This window comes from Hyla sarda, chromosome 2 (assembly GCF_029499605.1).
Source record: "Hyla sarda isolate aHylSar1 chromosome 2, aHylSar1.hap1, whole genome shotgun sequence".
Taxonomy (NCBI): Eukaryota; Metazoa; Chordata; class Amphibia; order Anura; family Hylidae; genus Hyla; species Hyla sarda.
This window is the reverse complement of record NC_079190.1, coordinates 220,234,980-220,256,947: the sequence shown is the minus strand read 5'-3', so window position 1 is coordinate 220,256,947 and position 21,968 is coordinate 220,234,980. Positions and strand designations below refer to the sequence as shown.

At 47.0% G+C, this 21,968-nt stretch overlaps 1 protein-coding gene and 1 non-coding gene across 2 annotated transcripts in view; both read left to right on the top strand.

Moving 5' to 3' along the window:
• Nucleotides 1-21,968, top strand: part of MYBBP1A (MYB binding protein 1a) — an 88,153-nt gene that overhangs the window by 8,163 nt on the left and 58,022 nt on the right. The window contains exons 4-9 of the mRNA XM_056556412.1: nt 5,601-5,675; nt 5,962-6,069; nt 15,376-15,566; nt 15,711-15,878; nt 16,493-16,610; nt 17,834-18,123. Of these exons, the coding sequence (XP_056412387.1) occupies nt 5,601-5,675; nt 5,962-6,069; nt 15,376-15,566; nt 15,711-15,878; nt 16,493-16,610; nt 17,834-18,123 (950 nt within the window). The remainder of the gene's footprint in view (nt 1-5,600; nt 5,676-5,961; nt 6,070-15,375; nt 15,567-15,710; nt 15,879-16,492; nt 16,611-17,833; nt 18,124-21,968) is intronic.
• Nucleotides 846-1,028, top strand: LOC130360005 (U2 spliceosomal RNA). The gene has a single exon (XR_008890517.1). It is a non-coding gene; the product is annotated as a U2 spliceosomal RNA (small nuclear RNA).

Genomic DNA, 21,968 nt, shown 5'->3' with positions numbered 1-21,968 from the left:
GCCGTCAACCCCTTCTTGCCACTGGCCAGCGCCTGGCGGAATACCCTCCGGGACCTCCACTTGCCCCTGCCCGCCTCGCTATGGCAGCTTGGCGTGATGCAGCGCGGTTTTTACTGGGCCGAAGACTTCAGGGTAAGTATAGGAAGATGAGGTCTGCAGGTGAGTAGGTACTACATTCCCCCTCCCTTCCTCCTCTACCTTCTAGGGGTCGTATACACTGTGCCCTGCTCCTCGGCTGCCATTGCTGGTGGCTGCTCTGGGCAAGACCCCTCATGGCCCCAGTGCCATACCTGTAGGGGTCAGTCCGGTGGCCTGTCTTTCCTTCATCCGGCCACTCAGCTCCCACCTCCACTCAACTATGGACATTCTTCCCCCAGCTCCTCCCCCCCATATGTGGCTGCTGCGATCTGTCGGCTAGCTGGCTGCCGGGTGTCTTAACACTCCAATTCTCCCCCCCCCCCTGTACCTGTATTGCAGACAGGCTTAGTGCCTGGCTGCGTTGCATGGCCTTTCCATGTTGGACCCTCTATGGGAGCGGGTCCATGGCCAGGCAGTGCAGCAGTGGGGACAGACGGGGGCCGCACCAGGCATTCAGTCTCCAGCCTGGTCCGTGGGGCGGCCATTGGGGAGACATGTGTTTGCAGTGCTCCTACTCTTTTCCTGGCTGCCGGCGCCCCGATCATGCAGCCGAGACCCTGTTCGGTCCCCAGCCTGGTTCCTGGGATGGCTGCTGGGGAGGTGCGGTGTTCAGCGCACTGCGATTCCTGGCGGCCCACGGGTGCTCCATAAATTTATTCCTCAGCGCACCGTTTGGTTCTGTGGCCGGGGGTTGCCTGTTGACTCTGATCGCTTCTCGGCCTTTCGGCTAAGATCAGGTGTCGTATCTGTTCTTATCAGTTTAATCTGATACGTTGCCTATCTAGGGACCATATATTAAATAGATTTTTGAGAACGGGGGCCGATTCAAAGCTTTCTTCTGTCACAATGTGCATTGACCCGATATGGCATGATCTTACAGTGCATCTCCCACATCTATTTACAATCTGTCATACTATTAGGTCCTTGGTCCACGTGTTTGCGGCACTTAACCTTCGCACTGTACCATTTTGCCTACATAAGTGTTGCCTGCAGCCATGTGCTTTTACCTTTCCCCTGTTTGTCTGAGTGGTTTTGGGCCCTGGCCCATTTTCCATGGTGACCTGATTGGCCATTTTAATATGGTATGGGATTTTGACAGTGGTCCAGACTTAGGAATAGTCATCGACATGGCTCGCCATGCTTCCCTTATCATTCCTTGGGGAATTCTAGGAAACCTGACAGCACCTGTCAGTTTCCTTTACCACCGGTCGCCGGTGCCAGGTCTGCTGTGCCTGAAGTTCCGTTCTCCCCTCTACCTGTGCAAGGTACCTGAAGGGGGTGACATGGTATGAGCGATAGTCTCTGCAGCTTCCATAGGCTAGTCCAGTGTAAACTGGTGAGCGTATATTCCTCCTATGGCGTGTCCAGCCATCTCGTTGACCCCTCGTTACCAGCCTCGGGGTGGCTTGGTGGGCTTCCGGCTATCCGTATTTCAGCCATTCCGCCTCTCCTTTCTACAGGGAGTTTTGCAGGCATGGCACCGTTCCTGTTTTTTCAGCCGTCATCCTCCAGCCCCCTGTATTGGGTGGTTTATTTTTTTGGTGTCGGAGCATTGGTACTACTGTAGTACATTTCTGTCCTGCCATGCGGGAGGCCCGTGTACGCCTCCCAGCCTCAGCAGAGCTGCTCTTCTCCTATTTTTCCTATCCCTGCTATCCTCCTCCCACCTCTGGCTGAGTTCTGCTGGATTGGCTTAGTTGTGGCTGTTGCTCTCCTGGCGTTCACGTTGCCTTCCACGCTGCTGGGATAGTTTCTGCCTTATTCCCCCCCCCCCCCCCCCCCGTTTGTTCTGCATGGGGTGTTGGCGATCCTGGCGTGGATTCGACTCTACTTACCCTGACACTCATGTGGCACTCTCCTTCAGGGTAACTTGCTTAAACGACATTCGGGCAGTCCTTGTGCGGTTTCTACATCGGTCTCGATGCGGCATGTCCATCCTCTTTCGAGATGGGTGTCAGTTGTTCCGTGACTGGACGACAGTCTGGTGGGCGACTTATTGCTTCGGCTGGTCTGACACCGGAGCTGGGTCACTTCTGTCTCCCTCTTTGTGCCATGCCTTCTGGGCTGTCTCTCCTTGGAATCATCCAGTCCGTTCTGACCACTGGGCGGCCTTGTCTAGCCTCTCGTCCCTTGTATCTGAGGGTGCTTGGGCTGCGCAGTGATCTTGGTGCTAGCGTTGCCTGTTCCTCTGCCTTCCGTTCCCTCATAGGGTATGCCACTTCTTTCATGGTGGTCCTAGACTTGTTCAGGACCCTCTCCCTTGATGTTCTACTTGTGCAGGACTTCTTTGCGTTGTGCTATTTTCCAGGTTGCAGTTACATGTCTCGGTCTCCGAGGTGGTTTCCTTATTTTTTTTTTTTCGGCCTAGGGGCTCTTCACCTAGGGCGTTTTGCTCCAGCTTGGGGTTGCTTAGCTGCTTCTGGTGTGGGACCCTGCGGTCCCTCAACTTATTCCCGGACCTGGGAACCTCTGGTTCTCTTGACAACTGCTCCAGGATTTCTGGAGAGTTCTAACCTCCTCACCGGCCTGTTTGTCTCTTATTGTCTCCCTCTGGGAGTGGCCAAAGGCCCTTCTGTTCTCCTGTTTACCTTTTTGTCTGGCAATTTGCACCTAGATGGACGTTATCCTCCCGTTGCCCTCCATTTTCCTCGCCCTTCCAGGAGATACTGTGTGCTTTTTGAGTTTCCTTTTCCACCGGTCCCTTGGCAGTTTGGCCTTGGGACTGTGGTTTGGTGTCCGGGCCTCTCAGTCCGAGCAGTCAGCCTGCCCTAGTCATCTTCTGGGCCAGATTGCCCTGCGTTCGTGCTTGGACATGGATCTTGTTTGTCCCTCTCGTCTCCTTTTCCGGCGGCTTCTAGTTTCACCTTCTGAAGGTCTTGCCCTCTGCTGCGCGTGTTCAGCTGCAACCTTCTTGTCATTCTCTCTCCTCTGACTGGGTCCTGTAGTTGCGGCTGACCTCCTAGCGGGGCTCTCCCTTCGGGTCTGTACGGCACACTTCTCTACTGACAGGTGAAGTTTCCTTACCATGTTTGTTTGCTTCGTGGAATCCCTGAATTGGAGTTCTCTTGTCGCTTTCTCTTCCACGTTTGGGCCAGGCCTCGGTGGTTGTGTGCCTTAGGTCTTTTCTTCGGAGGTGGTGTTTTCTCTCCGGCCATGGGGGTGTCTGGCCGGCAGGCTTCCGAGGCGACTATTTCTTGTCGCATTTGGTTAGAGGTTGGACCTCTGTCCTTGCTTGGTTCCTTCCTTTTCTGGTCCTAGCTCTTCCCCCTCATGTTTTGTGGGGGTTTCCAGGTGGTGGGTTTCCTCCTGGGCCTCTTCCACGTTCCTGTGCGAATGGGTGTAGTTCAGTCTCTGGACTGCTATTCCCTTCTCTTACAGTTGTTTTACCCACCCCAGGGACTGCTTTGGGACATCCCATTGTCCCTGTGTGGTGACCGAGAAAATATATATATATATATATATATATATATATATATATATATATATATATATATAATATATATATATTTATATTTATTATTATTATTATTCACTGTAAAATCTTTCTCGGAGCCTACATTGGGGAACACAGCACCCGCCCTTTTATGGTTCCTGGTCAGGTTGTTTTGTTGCCTGTTGTTACTTTCTTGTGTCCTTTGGACACATCTCCTTTGTTGTTTGTCTTCACCTACTGCTTTGTGACACAACTGATTAGCTCTGTGCCTGTGGGCGGGTATATACTGCTGGGAGGAGCCGACTTCTTTTTTTGCCTAGTGTCAGCCTCCTAGTAGCAGCAGCATAATACCCATGGTCTCTGTGTTCCCCAATGAAGGCTTTACAGTGAGTACAAAAAAATCTCCTTATTTCACGAAAACGTAAGCATAATCATCGCACTATTTAGAGATTTGTGGAGATCACAGACTAGTTTGTGCAGATAAAGGCACATTGAGGAAGATTTCTGCCAGATCCGTTCATTGGATCAATAGAGCAGCTGCTAAAATACCATTACATAGCAGCAAACAGATATTTGAAGCTGCTGGTGCCTCTGGAGTCCCATGGATGTCAAGGTGTAGAGTTCTCCAGAGTCTTGCAACTGTGCATAAACCTTCTATTCGGCCACCACTAACCAATGTTTACAAGCAGAAATGGCTGCATTGGGCAGAAAAATACATGAAGACTAATTTTCAAACAGTCCTGTTCACTAATGAGTGCCGTAGTGGATGGTTGGTGGACGGCCACCCTGTTCCAACAAGGCTGCGACGTTAGCAAGGCGGTGGTGGAGTCATGTTTTGGGCCAGAATCATGGGAAGAGAGCTGGTCGGCCCCTTTAGGGCCCCCGAAAGAGTAAAGATGACCTCTGCAAAGTATGTGGAGTTTCTGTCTGACCACTTTCTTCACTGGTACGGAAGGAATAACTATACTTTCCGTAATAAAATCATCTTCATGCATGACAATGCACCATCTCATGCTGCAAAGACTACCTCTGCATCAATGGCTGCTATGGGGATAAAAGGAAAGCAAGTCGTGGTGTGCGCCTCCATTCTCCCCTGACCTCAATCCTATTGAGAACCTTTGGAGCATCCTCAAGCAAACGATCTATGAGGGTGGGAGGCAGTTAACATCCAAACATCAGCTCTGGTAGGCTATTCTGACATCTTGCAAACAAATTCAAGCAGAAACTGTCCAAAAACTCACAAGTTCAATGGATGCAAGACTTGTGAAGCTGCTATCAAATAAGAGTTCCTATGTTAAAATGTAACGTAACCTGTTAAAATATTGTTAAGTTTGATTGAGATAGCTTTTGATATCAGTAAATATGCTACAAACACAACAAATGACAATTTGTAGTTCCTTACAACCTATAAAGTGTTTTGAAACTTACTGTGCGCAATAATTTGGAACTGTGCATTGTAAGTTTGTTTAAGAAAAATGCTGTTATCATTAGGAGGTTTGTTCATCAAAATTTGAATCGTACTCTTAAAGAGATGCTCCGGCCCTAATACATCTTATCCCCTATCCAAAGCATAGGGGATAAGATGTCTGATCGCGGGGGTCCCGTCGCTGGGCACCCCTGCAATCTGTCATTCAGCACCCACCTTTGCGAGTTCTCTGCAGTGCTGGAGGCTCCGAGTGTGCAGCGTGATGACCACGGGGCCGGAGTGATGTCACGCTCCGCCCCCTCAATGCAAGTCTATGGTGTCTATGATGTTTTAGGACTGGAGTACCCCTTTAATAGTTAACATGAGAATTATGCTGACAGTTATTTACATGAATGATTTAGGTAAATGAGAAAAATATCATTTGCATAATAATTTGGAACAGGGTGTATTTCATCATCCATGGTGCTTAGAGAGAAATGATGTTTATCTTGGGTTTACCTTTTTCAGTGCAGACTTTTGTGTAATAAATGTAAGCATTTCTATAATTACTAAATTCCCTTTCTGCTTTAAAGCCTCTAACACTTTGTCTTTCCCCTCCCTCAGAAATTAGTGAGAAATGCCATCTTTGGTAATTTTTTTGGAGTCCTGGCCCTGTTCCAGTCTGGTCGGCTTGCTAAGGTAAAATTTAGTGTTATTCCATATGTACTGACACATCATGCTTGTTTTAATTATTTTTATTTAAATTAGTTTTTTTTATATAGATTTTTTTTTTTCTCCTTTCCCTATTTTTTGACATGAGTCTACTTTGTGTACAAATGTACACATATTTCTGACTACAACTCTGTAACAAACTATCATGGCTCCTCTTAGCATGTCTTGTAGATTTGTCAATGTGTAAAGTCGATTTGTACACACAATCCTTGAATAAAATGCAATTAAAGATCATAAAAATGTGTTTTCACAGGATCCGAAAGTACTGCTCCCATGTGTACAGTTGCTTCAGAGCTTAGCACAGTACAGAGAACACCTAAAGGATTTACCACGGAAGACTTTGGTAGACATTTTATCAGAGGTTGGGCTTCTATGTTCTTATCACATTCTTTACCTTTCCTCCACCCTGACTGCTAGTTGCACAGTCCTAGACATCTTAAAACAGAATATCTATAAGTAACTAACATACAAGTTAATTTCTTTAAGTGGGCACTGTCAGATGCAAAAACTCTTTGTGTTGTACATCTTGGCCAAACATTAACCTTTCAAATATACTTCTTAAGTAAATGTTATTTCTTTTTTTATAGAAATCATGGCTTTGTCCAAGCTGAAGCACAGGCATGGACAAAGTCCAGTAAGTGAGGGTGGGCTAGCACTCCTCTGTGCTCTCTCCTGTCTGATAGCACTCCTCTGTGCTCTCTCCTGTCTGATAGCACTCCTCTGTGCTCTCTCCTGTCTGATAGCACTCCTCTGTGCTCTCTCCTGTCTGATAGCACTCCCCTGTGCTTTCTCCTGTCTGATAGCACTCCCCTGTGCTTTCTCCTGTCTGATAGCACTCCCCTGTGCTTTCTCCTGTCTGATAGCACTCCCCTGTGCTCTCTCCTGTCTGACAGCACTCCCCTGTGCTCTCTCCTGTCTGACAGCACCCCCCTGTGCTCTCTCCTGTCTGACAGCACCCCCCTGTGCTCTCTCCTGTCTGACAGCACCCCCCTGTGCTCTCTCCTGTCTGACAGCACCCCTCTGTGCTCTCTCCTGTCTGACAGCACCCCTCTGTGCTCTCTCCTGTCTGACAGCACCCCTCTGTGCTCTCTCCTGTCTGACAGCACCCCTCTGTGCTCTCTCCTGTCTGTCAGCACCCCTCTGTGCTCTCTCCTGTCTGTCAGCACCCCTCTGTGCTCTCTCCTGTCTGTCAGCACCCCTCTGTGCTCTCTCCTGTCTGTCAGCACCCCTCTGTGCTCTCTCCTGTCTGTCAGCACCCCTCTGTGCTCTCTCCTGTCTGTCAGCACCCCTCTGTGCTCTCTCCTGTCTGTCAGCACCCCTCTGTGCTCTCTCCTGTCTGTCAGCACCCCTCTGTGCTCTCTCCTGTCTGTCAGCACCCCTCTGTGCTCTCTCCTGTCTGTCAGCACCCCTCTGTGCTCTCTCCTGTCTGTCAGCACCCCTCTGTGCCCTCTCCTGTCTGTCAGCACCCCTCTGTGCCCTCTCCTGTCTGTCAGCACCCCTCTGTGCCCTCTCCTGTCTGTCAGCACCCCTCTGTGCCCTCTCCTGTCTGTCAGCACCCCTCTGTGCCCTCTCCTGTCTGTCAGCACCCCTCTGTGCCCTCTCCTGTCTGTCAGCACCCCTCTGTGCTCTCTCGTCAGACTGGAGAGAGCACAGAGGAGCACTATCAGGCAAAGGAGAGCACAGGAGTGCTAGCCCACCCTCACTTACTGGACTTTGTCCATGCCTGTGCTTCAGCTTGGACAAAGCCGTGATTTTATAAGCCATGATTTCTATTAACCCCTTCCCGCAGAATGTCGTATATAAACACGGGGTTGTGCAGTGCGTTCGCGCATCCCGACGTTTATAAATGACATTCAGTTAACTCGGCGATGCGCAGCATCGCACGGCTTAACCAGCAGAAGTCCCGCTGTTTCCAGCAGGAGACAACTTCTGCTTCACCCCCCAGGACCATCCATTGATGGTCCTTGTCAGCGATCACTGTGATTGGTCCTTGTGGACCAATCACAGTGACCTGGGGTGAAAGTTCAGATCCCCCGCACTGCCTGCCCCTTGAAGTCGGGCAGAACGGGGGAAGGTGGCTGCGGGGGCTCGCGGGGACCTGCGGCATAGGGGGGGACACGCGGGGACCGGCGGCCTTACCTGAAGCAGCGTCGGGACCGGCCACGTGGACGAGCAGCGGCGGGACCGGCAGGTAAGTACATGGTCCTCAGAGGCAGCAGTGAAGATCTTCACAGCTGCCTCTAGGAGTCTGAAAACTACAACTCCCAGCATGCCTAGACAGCCTTTGGCTGTCTGGGCATGCTGGGAGTTGTAGTTTTGCAACATCTGGAGGGCCCCAGTTTTGAGACCATTGTATAATGGTCTCCAAACTGTTCTTCCAGTTGCTGCAAAACTACAACTCCCAGCATACACTGACTGTGCAGGCATGCTTTGAGTTTTAGTTCAGCAACATCTGGCCCTTCAGATGTTGCCGAACTACAACTCCCAGCATGCCCTTCAGCTGTCTGGGCATGCTGGGAGTTGGACGAGGGTTTTACAGTGGGTTTCTAGCTTGCACGTTTGAGATGCAGCAAATTTTGCGCTGGGAAACTCGCTGTAATCCCCCGCCCGTGTGACTGTACCCTAAAAACACTACACTAACACAAAATAAAATGTTAAAAACACTACATATACACATACCCCTACACAGCCCCCCTCCCCCAATAAGAACGTCCGGTACACGACTGTTTCCAAAGCAGAGCCTCCAGCGGTTGAAAAACAACTCCCAGTATTGCCGGACATCCATTGACTGTCCACGCATGCTGGGAGTTTTACAACAGCTGGAGGCACCCTGTTAGGGGTATTCTATGCCAGTGATTCCCAATGTCCACCCCTATGCAAATCCCTCATTTAGGCCTCAAATGCAGATGGCGCTCTCACTTTGGAGCCCTGTCGTATTTCAGTTTAGGGCCACATATGGGGTATCGCTGTACTCGGGAGAAATTGCGTTACAAGGTTTGGGGGGCTTTTTCTTCTTTTAACCCTTCATGAAAAGGAAATGTTGGGGTGTACACCAGAATGTTAGTGTAAAAAAATTACATTTTTTACACTAACATGCTGATGTTGCCCTATACTTTACATTTTCACAAGAGGTAAAAGGGGGGAAAGCCCCCCAAAATTTGTAATGCAATTTTTCCCGACCACGGAAATACCCCATATGTGGGCGCAAAGTGCTCTGCGGGCGCACAACAAGGCCCAGAAGGGAGAGTGCACCATGTACATTTGAGGTGATTTGCACAGGGGTGGCAAAAAACAAAAAAAAAAACCTACATGTGACCCCATTTCGGAAACTACACCCCTCACGGAATGTAATGAGGGGTGCAGTGAGAATTTACCCCCCACAGGTGTCTGACGGATCTTTGGAACAGTGGTCCGTGAAAATAAAAACTTTTCTACAGCCCACTGTTCCAAAGATCTGTCAGACACCAGTGGGAGGCAAATGCTCACTTTATTCCTTATTACGTTCCGCAAGGGGTCTAGTTTCCTAAATGGTATGCCATGTGTGTTTTTTTTTTTGCTGTTCTGGCACCATAGGGGCTTCCTAAATGCGACATGCCCCCCTAGCAAAATTTGCTCTCAAAAAGCCAAATATGACTCCTTCTCTTCTGAGCATTGTAGTTCCACCATAATGCACTTCAGGTCAACTTATGGGGTACCTCTATACTCAGAAGAGATGGGGTTACAAATTTTGGGGGGTATTTTCTGCTATTAACCCTTGGAAAAATGTGAAATTTGGGGGAAACACACATTTTAGTGAAAAAAAAATAAAAAAATGTTTTTTTACATATGCAAAAGTCGTGAAACACCTGTGGGGTATTAAGGCTCACTTTATTCCTTATGTTCCTCAAGGGGTCTAGTTTCCAAAATGGTATGCCATGTGTTTTTTTTTGGCTGTCTGGGCATGCTGGGAGTTGTAGTTTTGCAACATCTGGAGGGCCCCAGTTTTGAGACCATTGTATAATGGTCTCCAAACTGTTCTTCCAGTTGCTGCAAAACTACAACTCCCAGCATACACTGACTGTCCAGGCATGCTTTGAGTTTTAGTTCAGCAACATCTGGCCCTTCAGATGTTGCCGAACTACAACTCCCAGCATGCCCTTCAGCTGTCTGGGCATGCTGGGAGTTGTAGTTTTGCAACAACTGGAGACACACTGGTTGGGAAACATTGTCTGTTTCTATCTGTGTTTCCTAACCTGTGTGCCTCCAGCTGTTGCAAAACTATAACTCCCAGCATGCACTAACAGACCATGCATGCTGGGAGTTGTGGTTTTGCAACAGCTGGTGTACCCTCCCTGTGAATGTACAGGGTACATTCACATGGACGAGGGTTTTACAGTGGGTTTCTAGCTTGCACGTTTGAGATGCAGCAAATTTTGCGCTGGGAAACTCGCTGTAATCCCCCGCCCGTGTGACTGTACCCTAAAAACACTACACTAACACAAAATAAAATGTTAAAAACACTACATATACACATACCCCTACACAGCCCCCCTCCCCCAATAAGAACGTCCGGTACACGACTGTTTCCAAAGCAGAGCCTCCAGCGGTTGAAAAACAACTCCCAGTATTGCCGGACATCCATTGACTGTCCACGCATGCTGGGAGTTTTACAACAGCTGGAGGCACCCTGTTAGGGGTATTCTATGCCAGTGATTCCCAATGTCCACCCCTATGCAAATCCCTCATTTAGGCCTCAAATGCAGATAGCGCTCTCACTTTGGAGCCCTGTCGTATTTCAGTTTAGGGCCACATATGGGGTATCGCTGTACTCGGGAGAAATTGCGTTACAAGGTTTGGGGGGCTTTTTCTTCTTTTAACCCTTCATGAAAAGGAAATGTTGGGGTGTACACCAGAATGTTAGTGTAAAAAAATTACATTTTTTACACTAACATGCTGATGTTGCCCTATACTTTACATTTTCACAAGAGGTAAAAGGGGGGAAAGCCCCCCAAAATTTGTAATGCAATTTTTCCCGACCACGGAAATACCCCATATGTGGGCGCAAAGGGCTCTGCGGGCGCACAACAAGGCCCAGAAGGGAGAGTGCACCATGTACATTTGAGGTGATTTGCACAGGGGTGGCTGATTGTTACAGCGGTTTTGACAAACGCAAAAAAAAAAACAAAAAAAAAAACCTACATGTGACCCCATTTCGGAAACTACACCCCTCACGGAATGTAATGAGGGGTGCAGTGAGAATTTACCCCCCACAGGTGTCTGACGGATCTTTGGAACAGTGGTCCGTGAAAATAAAAACTTTTCTACAGCCCACTGTTCCAAAGATCTGTCAGACACCAGTGGGAGGCAAATGCTCACTTTATTCCTTATTACGTTCCGCAAGGGGTCTAGTTTCCTAAATGGTATGCCATGTGTGTTTTTTTTTTTGCTGTTCTGGCACCATAGGGGCTTCCTAAATGCGACATGCCCCCCTAGCAAAATTTGCTCTCAAAAAGCCAAATATGACTCCTTCTCTTCTGAGCATTGTAGTTCCACCATAATGCACTTCAGGTCAACTTATGGGGTACCTCTATACTCAGAAGAGATGGGGTTACAAATTTTGGGGGGTATTTTCTGCTATTAACCCTTGGAAAAATGTGAAATTTGGGGGGAAACACACATTTTAGTGAAAAAAAAATAAAAAAATGTTTTTTTACATATGCAAAAGTCGTGAAACACCTGTGGGGTATTAAGGCTCACTTTATTCCTTATGTTCCTCAAGGGGTCTAGTTTCCAAAATGGCATGCCATGTGTTTTTTTTTTTTTTTTTGCTGTTCTGGCACCATAGGGGCTTCTTAAATGCAACACGCCCCCCAAAAACCATTTCAGAAAAACATACTCTCCAAAATCCCCTTGTTGCTCCTTCGCTTCTGAGCCCTCTACTGCGCCTGCCGAACACTTTACATAGACATATGAGGTATGTGCTTACTCGAGAGAAATTGGGCTACAAACGTAAGTATAAATTTTCTCCTTTTACCCCTTGTAAAAATTCAAAAATTGGGTCTACAAGAACATGCGAGTGTAAAAAATTAAGATTGTGAATTTTCTCCTTCACTTTGATTCTATTCCTGTGAAACACCTAAAGGGTTAAAACGCTGACTGAATGTCATTTTGAATACTTTAGGGGGTGCAGTTTTTATAATGGGGTCATTTGTGGGGTATTTCTAATATGAAGACCCTTCAAATCCACTTCAAACCTGAACTGGTCCCTGAAAAATAGTGAGTTTGAACATTTTGTGAAAAATTGGAAAATTGCTGCTGAACTTTGAAGCCCTCTGGTGTCTTCCAAAAGTAAAAACTCATCAATTTTATGATGCAAACATAAAGTAGACATATTGTATATGTGAATAAAAAAAAAATTATTTGTAATCTACATTTTCCTTACAAGCAGAGAGCTTCAAAGTTAGAAAAATGCTAAATTTTTCATCAAATTTTAGGATTTTTCACAAGGAAAGGATGCAAGTTACCACAAAAATTTAACACCATGTTAAAGTAGAATATGTCACGAAAAAACAATCTCTGAATCAGAATGATAACTAAAAGCATTCCAGAGTTATTAATGTTTAAAGTGACAGTGGTCAGATGTGCAAAAAACTCTCTGGTCCTTAAGGCCAAAATGGGCTTGGTTCTTAAGGGGTTAAAAGAAAATACAATTTTCTTATGAAGTATATTAGAAAGGTTAATGTTTTTGCCAAGATGTACAACATATAAAAAGTTTTTGAATCTGACAGTGCCCATTTAAATTAGCACTGTCACTTCAAAAAACTGTTCAGACTACGCTTAATAGCTAGAACTATCTGGCAGAAGAGTGCAATAAGCCAGACAAACTTACAATGTAAGTCAATAGGATTGGCCTGGTCAGCTGCACTTTTTCTACGTGCACATTTTAACAATTGGTGGGGGTCTAAACATTCAGACAGTGATCTCTAGGACATATGAAAATTTTGTTGAGAGTATGATCACACTGCGGAATCTCCGCTTGCGTAGATTCGGTCAGGCGGCCACCGTCGAAGATACTCTAGGGCAGTAGGACCGCAGGGCACTGCGCTGTCACCATTGACGGCTATGCAGTACTCGTGGAGTTCCGTGCCAAGAATGAACATGTTGTTTCTTTGCATGGAAGAATTTCAGCAGCAGAATTGTCTGCCGCTGAAATTCCGCAGTGTAAACTGGTCTCGCGTAAGACCCATTCACACTTATGATAATGTTCACAGCGCGGAATTCTACTTGTGGAATGCCGCTGGAATTCCACAGTGTGAACATACCCTCAAAGTGACAGGTACACTTTAAATGTTATCCCCTGGAACCTGTGGGACATCCACACTGGACACTGAATTGCATATAGAAATTACATACCAGTGCCACAGTTGGTATAAAATCCCCTCTTTCTGAGTGTTATAAGTGTTTAGGAGGTGGAGCTGAGCTGTTTGTGTTTAAAGGAATTATCCAAGAATAGAAAAACAGAGCTGGTTTCTTTCAGAAGCAGCCCCACCCCTGAGTTGCAGCACCACACACAAACTGAGGACAAGGGTGACGTTGTTTATTTAAAGAAATCGGCTCTGGTTTTCAACTGCTAGATAACCCTTTTAAGTTGTTAACTCGTCACATGTCGTTGCTCTCAAATGAGTTCTAGCTGCATGAGTTTACTGCAGCTCCCATCCACCTACAACAGCCAAGTTCTAAGATAAATCCAGTCCTGGACATTTAACCATTTGAATCCTGTGGTCAATAGCAACCACAACATATAACTTGTTAACCCCTTCATGACCTGGCAAATTTTGATTTGTGGCTTATGTTTCCTTCTTCCTAACCTTCTAAGATCCATCATTTTTTTTTTTTTTTTTCTCCAACGTTGTAATCAGTTGTGTTAGGGTTTATTTTTTGTAAGACAAGTTGCAATTTTCATTTGCATGCTTTTTTTTTGTCATATATAATCATATAATGTATTACAAAGGCAGAAAAATTATGTAGGGCAAAATAAAAAATGGAATTATGCAATTTGGTGGGGAAATCATTTTTTTGTTGTTCACAATACGGTAAAACGACGTGCTCACTTTATTCTATGGGTCTGTCTGATTCTAAAGATACCAAACTTGGATAATTTAGGTTTTGTTTAATGGTTTAAAAAAAAAAAAAAATTATTATCTTGGCATAAAAAAAAACAACTTTTCATTACCGTTTCCTGACCCCTATAACATTATTATTTTTCCGCCTATGGAGCTGGTTTATTTTATGCGCCATTAGCTGTAGTTTGTGTAGTTCTCTTTTTAATCACTTTTTATAAACATTTTTTGGGAATGTGATGTGTGACCAGAAGTCAGCAATTTTTGGAGCTAGATTTTTTTGCGCTTTGCCATGCAGGATCAGAAATGTAGTAATTTAGTAGTTTGGACAATTATACGTGTGGTGATATATGTGGTGATTTCAAATATGTTAAATTTTTTTGTGTTTGTTTGAAACGTGAAAGATGGTTTTAATTTTTTTTTAAATATTTTTTCAAATCCTTTTTTTATTTATTTTTTTTACTTTAAAAAAAAATAAAATTTTGGTCCCCTTAGGGGCCTATTATAAGACCTCATTAGATGGCTTACATAGATCAGTGTAATGCTAATGCATTACATTGATCTATGCTATCTGCACAGCGCGTGCGAGGTCACTTATAGCGCGCACCTCCGCCAGGAAGTCCCCGCAGGCAGATGTAGGAATGGGGAAACTTTGCTAAGGCTACCTAATGTGGGGAATCTGTGCTAAGGCTACCTAATGTGGGGAAACTGCTGCCTACCTAATGTCCCCCCCCCCCCCCCCCAGCAGTAGCTCCCGATCATCCGTCAGCTCATGCTATTACCACAGGGGGGTAGGCGGAATGGGGGGGGTGGGGGGGAGTTAGTTGTTGCTGGATTAGGGGCACATGATGGGGGCATTATATTTGAGGGGCGCATGATGAGGACATTATATGTGAAGGGCGCATGCGGCCCAGCCTCACCCAGCCGCTACCTCCAGTGGCCCCCAGTTTAGTTGAGTTTGAGACTCCTGGGTTAAAAGGAATCTGTCATCAGTATTCCCAGCACTATCCTGTTGGTACAGACTTGTAGTGTGGGTGATAGTGGTGAAAATTAAACATAACACCGCCAAATCCGTGGCTTCAATCGTCCGTAAACCTTTTTTTCCAGTATATGCAAATCGCCAGACTTGGTGCTCGATAGGTGTTCCCAAGCCCCTTGTATATGGTGAATTTATCACTGCTTTGCCCCCCGGATGCCCTGGCTAATGAATATTCATAAAGCTTCACCTGCCTGCTTGCTGTTAACTGCCGCTACTGCACATGCGCTGCTTCCACAGTCTAAGATGGCTCTGGATGTAAAGCAGAGTAGTGCTGCCTCCTGGTGCAGTGGCGAAGTAGCTGGGTATAGGAGCTAGCAGGCAGACTGAGCTTTATGAACATTCATTAGCCAGGCAATCGGACGACAAAGCAGCGGTGTCATCACTGAAGGGGGGGGGATTATTGCACCAGGGAGGGGTTAATTATCAGCACGTGTAATGGACCTAATGAATTACTGCAATAGTAAAGTTTAGGCATCAAGCATTTTTACCCATTTTGTCTTCAAAACAATAAACTATATAACCTCTTCAGATTCCAGAATCCACATTTGAAGAAGTGCTGTTCGGGGTTCTGCAGCAAGATCTTACTTCAGCATTCAGCTCCCCTGAGCAGCTGCACCTGCTTCTTGTTGGACTGCAGAAGTTTCCAGGAGTTCTCAAACCTAGTAAACTAAAGAAGCTACTTGGAACATCTACAATTATTACACCGGAGAACATCCCAAAGTAAGAGAAAACTTTGGCTTGTTTTTGAAGATCAGACCCCCCAAAAATCCAGTACTATGTTGTGTGTTACAGAAGGAGATTCTGCAGCTGTAGCTAAACAATTGGGTAGGTGTACGTCTTCACCTTTTTTATCTTCCTTTTCAGGTTGGTGGAGTTGTTAAAAATAGCTGCTAGGTCTGTAAAGAAAGAAAAGTGCCTGCCAGGAGTAGCTCTGGATGTCCTGAAGATTGCCCTCAAAGAAGAGGTTTTTGAGTTATTTTGGAAAGAAGTCGTGGAGCTTGGTTTGATGGCAGAACAGTCTGGACCATGCGTGTATGTTTTCAGCAATATTTTTTTGACTCAATTTATTTATTGTACTATATAAAATCACAAGAGTATCTGTCAAAGCTTTTTATTTTAGGTTACTTAGAAGCAAATTAATTCCTAGTGATAGGCTATAAGGCTTCATCCAGTGACAAATACTGAGTACAGTCCCGTTTTGATCTAGTGCATTTGGACTGCAGCGGCGTCTCCATCAGTTTGCATTTCACCAGTAAGCCAGTTTGGGAAAACTGGTGACAAAGAGCAGCTCCAGCATTCTCTATCCATGTATTACCTGTTTGGATATTAGTTTACATGACTAGCATCTAATAGGTTTCCCCGGCAGCTGTGATAGAAATGGATGGCCAAATGGGATTCATCCAAAGATAACAGCGGAACAATAGTTAGGAAAAATGGCTGGCCAGCTTCAGTTAAAAATAGAGAACCTCTTTAACACTGAAATGTACAAAACAGTGATTATGTTGCCCTTATGTGGTGTGAATCATGTTGCCCTTTATAAAATAATTTGCAAAAGTTTGCAAGTTTTGGGGGGAAAAAATGCTTTTTTGGACCTTGTCATGCATACATGGTTTATTCTATTGTGTAACTAGGTCTGTCTCTTTTAGTTACATGTGTTATAGGCTTCTTGGAGCATCTTTGCCTTTTCTGGATAATGATCAGCTAAAAATGATACTTCGTAGAAATATCATGTTACGCTACGGGGACCATGTTGTCTCAACACAGGTAAGAAAGTTTGGATTTCTATGTCATTAAGTAAACTTTATATAGAAAAAAAAGCAGTGTCTTAATATTTTTTGCTTAACAAAAACTTATTTTTTGCCTTCTCATCATAGTTTGATTATTATTTTTATTATTTTATTTTTATTACCGTATATACTCGAGTATAAGCTGCCCGAATATAAGCCGAGGCCCCTAATTTCACCCCAAAAACCCAGGAAAAGTTATTGACTAGACTATAAGCCTAGGGTGGGAAATACATCATCCCCCCCCCCCCACCTTTTCATCATCACCGCCTGTCCATCCCTTCATCAGTGGTCTTCAACCTGCGGACCTACAGATGTTGCAAAACTGGAGGTCCGCACCGGCCCCGGACTAGTGACGTTGCCTTGACGACGACGCACAGGAACGTTAATGCGCATCGTCGTCAAGGCAATGTCACTAGTCCGGGGCCGCCCCCCCCCCCCCCCCCCCCCCGCTGAAATGGACAGCCCGGAACAACTAACCCTCCCCACCAGACGGTCCCTGCAGCATAGATGGCCCGGACCAGCTCACCCTTCCTTCCCACCGAAGGGAGGTGAGTAGAAAACTAAAAGGGGGAGGTCTGGATGATGACGAAGGCTGCAGTGGTCTTCGACCTGCGGACCTCCAGAGGTTTTGCAACATCTGGAGGTCAGCAGGTTGAAGACCACTGAGCAGGGATTGACAGGCGGAGAGTTCACTCGAGTATAAGCCGAGAGGGGCGTTTTCAGCACGAAAAATCGTGCTGAAAAACTCTGCTTATACTTGAGTATATACGGTATTATTTTATTATGCGACTCAAACTGGCAAGGTTTTTTTTTATATTTTTTTACAGAAAAGTTGAGATTTTACTTGGTTTTATTTTAGGGTTTATTAGACTTTTTGATCACTTTTGATAAAAAAAAATTTGTGAAGAGAGTTGAGCAAAAAGAAACCATCCGTGCAACAGGAATAGTTTTATTTTTTTATGGTGACCTTGCAACCTCCGCCTTCTGTCAAACTCCACCATACCATTTAAGAGGTAAAATAACCATAATTGGAGTTGCCACCAATACTGGATCTTGCAAGTGATAGGCTGGATTCTGCTGTATTGTTCTCATGAAATATTATGATGAAATAGGACAGAAAATGTGCCAGTGATAAGGATTATAGGATATCGGATTTATGGGTATTTATCTTTCCTTTTTTTTTTTTTTTCCCCCTTATAGCCGGCAGATCGTTTTAAATTTGCCCCAGAGATGGAAAGTTATGTTGCTGCATTTCTGGAAAATTGTGATGATGCCGAGAAGCAACTGACGGTTCTTATCGGCTTCTCCTCACTGACTAACCAAGGATACCCAGTGGTGTCCAGCGTATGGAAGGTGGTGCAACATGTTAAACCAGCTGCTCTGCAAAAATACATAGATTGGTTGAAGAGCATGTTTGTTACACCAGATCTTGATTCCTGTCTGGATTTTACCACCAAGAGACAAAAGGAAAACCAGGAGCATGAAAACATGTAAGTGTGCTTTGTGTTTTTTTTTTTTTTGGTGTTTAGTGCATGTACAGAAAGCGGGTAAAAGAGTGCTGTAAAAAATAGTTTCTAAGAAAAAATGTTCAAAGCATCTAAAACTTAGTGTACCTGTCGTTAACAAAAACGTATATGATGTAACTAATACCACTGGCTCCGTGCAGTGAGGGCCAGCAGGGCTTCGTGCATGAGCGCTGTATCTCCGCCTCTCCTATAGATGCATGGAGGGGCTTTTCAGCCACCACTTTGTGCGGTGCTCGACACAGCTCTGTGCACGGAGCAGTGCCCACTCTATGCATGGGGAGAGCCAGGGTTCTGGGCAGGAGATCCGATGGGCCTAGCGGTCGGACCCCCCGCGATCAGACACTTATCCCCTATTCTGTCTATAGGGGATAAGTTGTTCATGACTGGAGTACCCTTTTACATTACTTGAATAACCATTTGTAAAACTGTCCTTAAATTCCATGCCCTTATAGGGTTTCTGTTAGTACTACTATTTGGTTTCTGTTGCTTCTAGTTATCTATATTTCTCTATCGGCTCCATTGGGGGACACAGACCGTGGGTGTAGGCTGCTGTCTCTAGGAGGTGTGACACTATGGTAATAAAAAAGGTCGGCTCCTCCCAGCAGGATATACTCTCCTTCAGGCCCTGAGCTAATCAGTTTAAGCTTAGTGTCTGAAGGAATTGGACATGGTCTGGAATTCTCCAGACCAGGTCTTCTGGATTTTTTGTTTTCCTAGTATAGGGACGTGTTATTTTTTTTTTATTCCTTTTTATTTCCTGTTTTCAGGTGGGGACTCAGGGACTCCGGTTCCCTGTTTCCCCATTGCGAGTAAGGGGGCACAGACATTGCGTATATGCGCTGTTCACCCCCCCCCCCCCTCGCCAACGGTCAGCTCCTGGGTTGGTACCTCATGGGTCCGGGTCCCCCTACTTCCCTGCTCGCCTCGCTCACGCATAGCAGCCAGGCGTGATGCAGCTATCTAAATCTGACTGAAGTCTTCACTGAAGACTCATTTAGGTGAGTTCTTCTGACTGAGGTAAGTACCCCCCCCCCTCCTTTTCTCCTTAGGTACGGTCTTGCAACCTCTGGAGATCCCCTGTTTTTGGCCCACCTTTCAGGTTATGGGGCTGACTTATACAGGGGCTGGACTTTTATTCTGGGGGAGCAGTGGCACCTTAGGGGGCATGTCATCTATGTTTTACATTGGGCACTTCACTGTGTGTGTGTGGTTACTTGCGGCTGTGTCCGCAGCGCTTTATAGGCGGCTGACAGCCGCGGCGCTGGTACGGGCCGAGTGCTCTCTGCGCCGGCTTACTTTCACTTTCTCCGTATAGGCCGCCCGCTCTATTTCCCCGAGCGCATATGCGGCTGACATGTGCGCTTGGGACAAGGAGCGGGCGCCATTACAGCTTCTTCTCGGCCAGTCTATAGCTCCGCCCACAAGGCTGTCGGAGTTCTTCAGAGGCGCAAAGTAGTCTCCAATCAGCGCCGTGGGCGTGATTTTCAGTTAGAAGGGGCCAATTAGTTAGTGCCTCTGCTTCAGGCACGCCCCTCTCTCTCTATTGGCTAGCCTGTTTCTTACACTCTAGCTGCATGGAGCCGAGTTCTCCTCACTGCATCTGCCAGGGGACACAGACTAGGGTGAGAAAGTTCCTGTCTCTTTTCTCATTATGTCCGTACCCAGAGCTGTTCCTCCCTCTAAACAGAAACATGGTTCGTCAGTGACTTATTGTGTCTGTAAGCACTGTAATACCAAGATGCCTGGCTCTACTGAGCCCACTTGCTCTGCCTGCTCCACTGTTCCCCCAGACCCCCTGGTACCCCCTGATGCCCTTTCGGTTCCGGTGGATTCAGCCGCTCCACCAGCCTGGGTTTCTTCCCTGACCCAGTATATGGCTGACTTGACCCAAGTCTCCCGTTCGGTGGCTGAGGTCTCCCGGGAAGTGGTGTCCGCCTTGAAGGGGTCTTCCTTTCGCAGGGCCTCTGAGAGGGCCCGCTCCTCGTCTCCACATACTTCACGCTCTCACAAGCGTACTAGGGGTGCCTCGTCTGACTCTTCCATTGAGTCTTCAGATAGACGTGGGCGTTCCCCTTGTGGGTCCCGCCCCCCTGTCAACTGGGCACAAACATCGCTCCTCCAGAGGACGTTCTCGGAGTCGCCGCTCTGCCATGCCAGAACCGTGTACCCGGTCAGGTCACCTTTCACTTAGAGGACCCAGGATCTTCGGATGTCACTCCAGGAGTATCCTTTCATCGTGCTAAGCCAGCACCTCAAAGGTTCAGCTCTCACGCTGACTTTGACGACATTCTGGAATCCACATGGAAACATCCAGACAAGAGGTTCCCGGGAATCAAGTCAATTCAAGAACGTTATCCATTTGACAAGGACTTTGTCGCTAAGGTGGTTTCCCCTCCCTCAGTGGATCCACCAATCTCCCGGATCTCTAAGGCGACTACACTGCCACTGGCAGATGCCGCTGCCTTCAAGGATTCCATGGACAAGAAGGTAGAATCCTTAGCGAAGTTTGCCTCTGAAGCAGCTGGCTCTTCTCTTCTTCCCATCTTCACCTCGACATGGGTGTCCAAGGCCCTGTCGGAGTGGTGCCAAAAGCTCCATCAGGATATCTTAGCGGCATCCCCCCCAGAGGATCTATCTGCTCTGGCTCTCCAATGCTCTAAAGCTGGGGACTTCCTGTGCGCAGCTTCCATGCAGTCAGCCCGTTGTTCTGCCTTTGCTGTGGGTCACCTAGCGGCTCTCCGCCGCTCTGTGGCTTAAAGCTTGGAATGCGGATGCCGCTTCCAAAAGGTCTCTCACTGAGCTTCCTTTTACGGGTGGCCGTCTTTTTGGCAAGAGCCTTGATGAGATTATCTCTGAGGCGACTGGAGGTAAAAGTTCCTTGTTGCCTCAAAATAAGGCTCGCCCTACTTCCCAAAGGAAGTCCTCTTCCTTTCGGTCCTTTCGGACCTTTGGCTCCAAAGGGTCCGGGCAGGCGCCTTTGCGGGACAAGAAGGCTCCCTCGTTCCGGGCGCGCCCGTCTTGGAAGTCGGACTCCAACCGGTCCGGCCGTTTTGCGCCCAAATCAGGCAACCGCAAACCCACTTCTGCTTGAGGTGGGAGGTCGCTTCTTACTTTTTCGAGACATCTGGACTTCACACATTCAGGACTTTTGGGTCAGAGACATGGTGTCCAACGGTTACCGAATCGAATTTGCCTCCCTTCCGAGGGATCGCTTTTTTCGATCCCGGGCCCCCATGTCTCCTTCCCTGGCGAAGCAATTTCGAGAGGCTCTCCAGTCACTGCTTCTCCAGGGGGGTTATCGTTCCCGTTCCTCCAAGGGAACGGTTTCGGGGTTTCTATTCAAATCTTTTTGTGGTTCCCAAGAAGGACGGTTCTGTGCGTCCAATCCTAGACCTCAAGAGTCTCAACAGTCATCTTCTTATCCGCCACTTCCGAATGGAATCTCTCCGTTCGGTGGTGGCGTCCCTGGAACAAGGGGAGTTTCTTTCATCGGTGGACATCAAGGATGCCTACCTCCATGTGCCAATATTTCCAGGCCATCATCGGTACCTCTGCTTTGCGGTTCCGGAGGGGCATTTTCAATTCGTAGCCACGGCTCCTCGGGTCTTTACCAAGATCCCTGCGCCAGTGATGGGCCTGTTATGGTTGAGGGGAGTCTCTGTGATACCCTACCTGGACGACCTTCTCATCAAGGCTTCAACCAGAGCCCAGACTCTGGAGAATGTGGACGTCACTCTCCACACTCTCTGGATCGCTTCGGGTGGATGGTCAACCGGGACTGTTCTCCCTCGCAGGGTCCATCAGTCTCT